The sequence below is a fragment of the Lathamus discolor genome, chromosome 3, assembly GCF_037157495.1.
Source record: "Lathamus discolor isolate bLatDis1 chromosome 3, bLatDis1.hap1, whole genome shotgun sequence".
Lineage (NCBI taxonomy): Eukaryota > Metazoa > Chordata > Aves > Psittaciformes > Psittacidae > Lathamus > Lathamus discolor.
This window is the reverse complement of record NC_088886.1, coordinates 151113098-151120597: the sequence shown is the minus strand read 5'-3', so window position 1 is coordinate 151120597 and position 7500 is coordinate 151113098. Positions and strand designations below refer to the sequence as shown.

Here is a 7500-nt window from a genome sequence, read left to right as displayed (position 1 = left end):
ATTTAGCTCAGTGCTCAGGGTCATCCTAGTCAGCTTGAAGATGTCTAATTCTACCAAGAGTGGGTCCTTTTCACCAAATAATTGAGCAAATACCAGTTCCAGTTGATGTTTTAGTGAAAGGGTGCTTAATAGCCCTATTTTTTTTGACAGGATGTGAGCTCTCTGTATAGAAACAATTCATCACAAATGCTTCACGTTAAAAACAATCCGCAAGGAGCAATACTTAGCATTCCTCGTGCACAATTCATTGGAGAATTTCCGAGCAATTTACAAACATTAGCTCAATAAGCCTCACAACACCCATTTGAGATCAGAAAAAAATAATAGATAAGATACTCCACTTCAGCCTGGCTGTGGCACTAAGGAGCTGTAAAGCTGGAGGCTCGTCCCAGCTCCAGACTCCCCAGTGCCTGGTGGTCCTGTACTAACGTGGGAATCAGCTGGGCCTTGCACATCATCAGAGTCTGTGTGGTGGAAGGTGTGCAAAAAAAACCCCTAGAGCTATGACAGAAATGTCATTACACCTAGCCTATAGCCAGCTGACCTGGAGATCATGAGTATCTTTACAAAAAAACCAAACCCAAACCTCCCGAAGACCAAGTCAGACAAATTAGGGTGAGGGTGTTGCTAATAAAGGTGCAGTTTCATGGAGTTGTTAGTAGTGTCCCTTCAATAGTGCCCAGAATACCTGAGTTTAAGTGAATATCCAAGCTAGGAGATCATGTCAACCACCATGGATATCTCACTTTCTTTCAGCTCAACAGCTAAATCCCTTTTACAGATTTTGTATTGCTGCCTGTAGCGGGGGGTTGGAACTGGATGGTCTAAAGGTCCTTTCCAACTCAAACCATTCTATGATTCTATGATTTTGGGATAGGAAGTTTTAAAGAAATGTACACTTCAGCACATACTGTACTGACGGCAGTGATATATTTATGCACAGTTTCAGTAAACGCAATTGTTTCCTACTTGACTTTCTGGCATGAGAGATCTTTTCATCAGCATCAGCATCTTGTATTAATATTAGGGCCCTGCTTAAGTTTAAACTGAAGAGAAAGAGTTGTGATTAACAGCACCAGTTTGTGATATGAGGATACTTCCATAATGCTTCTGTCTGATACTCAAAGCTCTTCAGGAGTGAGCACAATGTGATGCAGCCTCAACCATACTTTCTATTGGCCGTGACTGGGCTGTATTGGGTGCTGAAGAAAGGGAGAGGGGCCTGGCTTGCCTCCTGCCAGGAATGCTGTTGGCACAAGGTAACTTCTGTGAGGTCTATACGGCCAGAGTGGTTCCAGTCACTCATAAAGATTGACATGAATAAATAATAGCTGTTCATATTCTAAATGTAAAAGCTTTGCCTAACCTCGCTATTCAACATGTATGAAGTTCGGCAGCAGAAGCTGCTGGACTAGAGCACCTGAGAAACTCTGGGTGAGGAAAAAGTCCTGAGCCTTGCCTGTCTTTAGCTGTCAGTCATTAGAAAATGCAGACCCACAGAACATCTTGTTTTGATTATGAAGCATGAAAACACAGATACATAAAGAAAAGAGGCAGCATTAAACTGTGAACATCCTCCTGTGTGAGGGCAGGATGGAAGAGTGGAGGGTGGAGACATCCCCTATCGGCTTGTTCCTCCGGTATGGGAGGGCAGCATAAAAGAGTTTGCATCTTTCCAAGCTTTTCCCCTTCCTCTAAGTGCTTGTTGAATTCCCGGGAGGCAGCGTTGCTACAAAAATGGTTTATAGGGAGATGCCTAGATGATAAGGGTTAGTCCTAAATAATTGCTGGTTGCTGCTCAGCAAAAATAAGCTGGATTTCCATCCCCGGGTAAGTGACTCCTTACAGTTAAAGGCTGGCAAAGGTTGAAGAGGTCGTAAGACAGGGCCTAATTTGCCATGTTCCTTTCCTTTCAAAAACAATGAGAGAACCGGGGCCTTGCCGGTGGGCAGATCCTGCCTGGATCTCCCTGGAGTCAGCAGGAGTTGGATCAAGTCCCTTTGAATAACGAGAGTTTCCAAACTGGAGGCAAAGCCAAGTGTTTTTCAGAAGATTGATCATTCATTACCTTGGAATTTTGCGATGTAGAGGTCATTCCTGCTAATATGAGTTGTGAAAAAAATAAAATGTATTAAAAAAATAGAGACAAATTCTCATCTGGTGCAAGTCATCGCCTTTGAAGTCAATGAGTCACTGAAATCAACTTTCCCACACCGAGCTGAGGATATGGCCTGGAGTCAATACATTTGTAGTTGTTGAAAAATTAAAAATATAAATTTGCCTTTCCCTGGCAATAATGTGCTGTTTATGACAGAGATCTTGTGTTTTAAAATAAGTTCATTAACTAATAGGAAAGTCATATTTCACTACCGGTATTCATTTGGGTATAACTATTTATGATGAAATTTTATTAAACTTTCTTAAAATTGGATTTACATTTTGATGAATCTAATAGATTTCAATTTTGTATTTTTATAGATTCTTTCTAAAGTTTTTCCTCAAGTGCAATCAGAACTGTTTGAAGAATGCAGGCAACCCGCGAGACATGCGAAGATTCCAGGTACAGATCCCCTTAAAGAATGAATGATGTGTAAAGGACTTACATGCTCATCTTGAACTTTTGTTAATTAAAACCCAGTGTCGGTGCTTCTACTTTGTGTATTTCCAAGGCTGTGTGCCATTAAAAAAAGTGCTATTGGTATTTTACATTTCCCCCACTAATTTAAGTGCTAGTTCTTGGGACTCACCGAGTTCGGCACTGGGCCGTAATGGATCAATGCTGAAGCATTCCACCTCAGGAAGTTTCCTCCCTAGTTTTCCTTCATACTAACACCTTGTGTTGTAGTGTGACGTGTGCTCAGACCTGCGGAGATTTCACTTATGTAGAGTGAGTAGCATTGTCTTACTAACACGCATGGCTATGGAGCGCAGGGAAGTCTGGATCTCACACGGGGATTTTTCACATTCACAACTTGTAAATCCAACACTGGTGCTCCAACCCACATGTTTTTATTCCAGTTGTGTCAGAAAATGTTTAATACTTCACTTTCTCCTTACAGCTTTTGAAATATCCTGTGGTGAATCATAACACTACAGAGAGACAGCTGACGTGATGGACAAATGATTTCCTCTATATTTGGGGTCATTTGAAATGCTTGTTAGGAAAGACATGGTTTTTATTTCAAAGTATTTCACAATGATACTTGGGACTAACAATAAAGTAGCATTGAGATGTTCAAAACTTTCTTATTTTGGAGAAGAATAACTTGTGGTTAAACTTGATAGCAAAACATGTGACATCTGTTTCCCTGCACAGCCAACCAACCAGTGAAGCCAGCACCCTTGAGCCAGCCAACAGAAAAGATCTGTAGCTGGAAAAAATCTTTCTTCAAAACAATTGAGCCAAGCTTCCATTTTTCATGCATCTCAGCTTCACGTGGCATTGGTGATATTGATCCATCTGAGCAGAACAGAAGGTCAAACCTGGAATGAGTGGAAATGTCCTCTTTGTCTCACCGATGACTAAATGAAGCATCAGTCATGAGTGATCTTGTGGTCGACAATGGAGCCAGTAGGCACTAGAAAGACTTCCCTGGGTCTCTTTAGCTAATCTCCCTGCCTCTCAAAAGGTTTAACTGGACTTAACAGTATGTCAGATCTTGAACAATATTTTTAACTGGTTTCACTGTCTCAGCACCTTCCTTTAGGTGCTCTGCAGGAATAAGCTGATATAACAAAGCGTAGCATGTCTACTTTCTTCTGCTGAACTACAGTATTTTCCCTTGGTGACTGACCTACATATACATGACAGAACAAAAATAGTTGTCATTTTTATATACACCTTTCTCTGCTTTTTAATATACCGTGCTCTAGGAACCAAATCCAGAAATCTGCACTGAAAATCACACTTGTGTCTTCTGTGGTATCTCTCAAAGTCTGTGAATCTCCTTAAAGGTGAATGTGGGCAGCCCGGTGGCCCGGCAGCAGCTCTGCGGCCATTGCGAGTGTGAGACCTCAGCACTCTCCAAAGTGGATGCTGACATCAGTGAAAGTGTCCACTTCTGGGAGGAGAAAGCTAGGGAAGCAGAGCAGCCTGGCAGAGAGCTGCCCTCGGGCTGTTCCAAAGGGTACCGCAGATGGCTGTCTCAGAGGAGGCGGGACACATAGAAAAGGTGCTGTGATAGCTGAAAACTAATTATGGGTTGTGAATAAGAAACAGGATCAGAGGTGATCCAAAACATAGAAGCAGACAGGAAATTTCTTCTGATGCTTTGGACCAGCTCTGTGCAAAAGGAGGCTGGTTTTTCCCCTTCCATTTTTGTTCATTAAGTGTTTAGGAGACGGTGTGAAATAATTTCTGTTACACCCAAAAGTAAAGTAAGTGGATGGAGAAAGCTGAAATTTGTACCAGCTTTTGTCACTGTCACCAATAACATCTTTAAGGCCAAACTTAGCCGTGACTTTAAGGACCCCACTAACATTAAATCCCAAAGAAAACCCTGCAGCGATTACTTCATATAGAAAACCTTGAACCTAAACCACAGGTCCCATGCTGGAGTATTTAAATAAGATGTAAATGTCTATCTGGGATAATAAGAATCGACCTATGAAACCATGCTCTGCACAAACACAGGCGCATCTCGGGGTTTCCTCTTTGGCTTGTGTTCATGCAATATCATTTCCGGAAGGAGTTTCACAGCTCCATTGTGTAGGTGTTTTTATCGGGAAGGTTGTGCATTTTGCATATGTTCCTTTTCCATTTTCTACTGAGAAGCAGCTGGAAGCCAAAGAAGGCTCTATCCATCATCTCTTCTATGGCCGGACTCTGAACCTGGACACAAGAATAGGAGCCTTTCACTCAAAAATAAAGGAGGAAATTCCATTGACATACCAGGGTCAATCACCATCCAAATGAACTTGAGAAGGGATACTTTTCATGGCTTGAAAACACTTTCACTATTCATATTCAACTCAGTCTTTTCAGATGCAAAAAAGTTCATTATCAGACATTAAATGTAATTGTAAAACTGACCTGGAGATCATTTACTGAAGAAAAAAATGGGGAGTTACGATGCTTCCTGATTTATTAAGCTTTTTTATTTGGAATCCTCACAACCCTTCATTTGAAGACAGTCTCAAGTGAACAAATTTTAATTAGATAAACTATCTAATCAATATATCAACAGATCAATCAAAACAGCGGCTTTTAAAATGAGTGGCTAGAGGGGTGTTTCTGAAACTAATGGCTAGAAGAATATTTCCCTGAATTGAATTCATTTGTTAGCATAATAGGAGATTAAACTCTAATTAGTGTAGCAGGTTCTGAAGAGAAACAATTGTGAGTTAAAAATCACCAGTGTTAGCCACATCAACAAAGATGTATTCATAGTTGTCACTCACTTCGTTTAAGGCGAAAAGTGACGGGCTGTGGTGCTTTGGCTCAAAAGACGGTCTTGATGCTGTGTCTAGGCTTGTGAGGACGTGCAGGGTGTTTTCAGATTTGCCTTTTGTTTTCTTTTTTCAGGTTGTTGTATCAACAACAGTCAATGTGGATGGCCACGTGCTGGCTGTCTCAGACAACATGTTTGTACACAACAATTCCAAACACGGGAGGCGGGCTCGCCGCCTTGACCCCTCAGAAGGTACGGCCCCTTCTTATCTGGAAAATGGTAGGCACACATTTACATGTCTTTTTTTTTTATTTGCAATGCTTTTTTTTTCTTTTCCTTTCCTTTTTTTTTTTTTTGTTTGTTTTGTTTTTTTTTTTTCTCACCCTACTTTATGTTGATGCACTACGACATTTACTTTTACATAATTTCTTCTCTCATCCATCAAACCACCCATTAAAAAAGTCCATTAGTATTTCTCAGCCCTTGTCAACTAGAGTACGGCGCTTCTGAATCTGCTTCTGACTTCTTTCTTTATTTAATACTTACAGTTTTGCAGTCACAACCAATTTTTCATCTTTTTCTATTTTTTTTTTTTTTTTGTTCTTCAGTCTTGTTTTGCTTGCAGCTTTTTCTTGCTATTTAATTTGACTTGATTTTATTTTGGCTTGTCATATTCCTCGATCCAGAGGTACAGTCTCAGGTTATGTATGCAAGTTTAAGTGGATGGTAAAAATATGACCGAATCTGTAAAGAATTTACTGTGAGGTCAATTTCCTGTGGCTGGGCCTTACTGCAGATTACGGCAGGAGGGGGTTTGTATGAGAAAAACAGCATAAAATGTTTTTCTTCAGACTCACTCAATGTGATTGACTTCTTGCCTGAACTGCTAAAAGAAGATAGGCTGAGATGAAGAGGAGAATGGAAAGTAGCTCTGGAAATCCAGAATTGTGAAATGCTATCACTCGCACACAATCACAGCTGTGTTCATACACATGCACACATGTATTTATTCTCCCACAAAGCCCCAAATAATCATTCAGATTTAAATATCACTGTAAAATACAACAACATAAAATACAAACCAGCTCGCAGGTAACCTGATGGTAAATAAAATTAGAATGTAATGTAATGGGATGGGATGGGATGGGATGGGATGGGATGGGATGAAATAGAATAGGATAGACTAGGCTAGACTGGACTGGACCAGAATAGAACAGAATATTTTCAGATGGAAACCAAAAGAGCTGACCAAAAATTATATGCATAGGGGCCAAATACATCTTCAGTTCTTCAAGAGTTAGAACACTCAAAACCACTGTGACCTGACGTACAACAGTTTCCAGTGGAGTCCTCATGCTAGTTGTTACTAACATATTGACAGGATCATGTCTTTTTACACTAATAAAATTAATTACAATTGTGACAGAATACTAAGCTGCTAATACAATCATTGTCATTTTAGGTTCCAAATAGTATTTACCAATGGGCACGCAGAGAAATGAATGAGGCAAGCCACGATTATCAGAAGGAAATACACTCTAGACCTCGAAACATGGAAAGCGATTTCCAAATCTGCTGCAGTCCACACACACAAAACTAATTTGTTTTTCTGCATTAATAACTAAGGTAGAAGAGAACAAAAATATAATAATTAAAGGTCGCCCTGAGCACCAGAGTCATTATGGTCTATGACGTATTGTTTATCTCTTTCATATGCACTGAAAGTAGGTGTGTGTTTTGCCTAGCAACCGTCACTAATGAGGTTCACAATTAAGAAGGCTGAATCCTCTCCCCTAGTCCTCTCCTTCCCTAGAGAGCGAGAACTAGCAACATTATAGGTTCAAGTAAGCATGCTCAGCCCTGTGGTGTTAGGTTTTAGTCTAGGTCCAAATTCAGCCTCTTCTAATGAGCTATTATGATCTTAGCAAAATACAAGTATTTATTTTTGTAAGCTGCATGAAAAGAATTTGACTCTAAGCAGAAAATATCACTTAGAAAAATAAAGGCCACTTTTCCATGCTGCAGAAAACCTACAAATAAATGTCACTAACCGATAGCTCCTTTCTTTTGTGATATGGTAATTGATTTGCTTTATTTAAATGTTAAAAAT

At 40.1% G+C, this 7500-nt stretch overlaps 1 protein-coding gene across 8 annotated transcripts in view; it reads left to right on the top strand.

The window, feature by feature from the left end:
- EBF3 (EBF transcription factor 3) overlaps window positions 1-7500 on the top strand; it is a 121758-nt gene that overhangs the window by 73626 nt on the left and 40632 nt on the right. For 5 of the 8 annotated variants that reach the window (XM_065672976.1, XM_065672982.1, XM_065672974.1 and 2 more), the window contains 2 exons: window positions 2479-2560; window positions 5525-5669. In XM_065672976.1, the coding sequence (XP_065529048.1) occupies window positions 2479-2560; window positions 5525-5669 (227 nt within the window). The remainder of the gene's footprint in view (window positions 1-2478; window positions 2561-5524; window positions 5670-7500) is intronic. The other 3 variants (XM_065672975.1, XM_065672981.1, XM_065672980.1) reach the window with 1 other exon arrangement.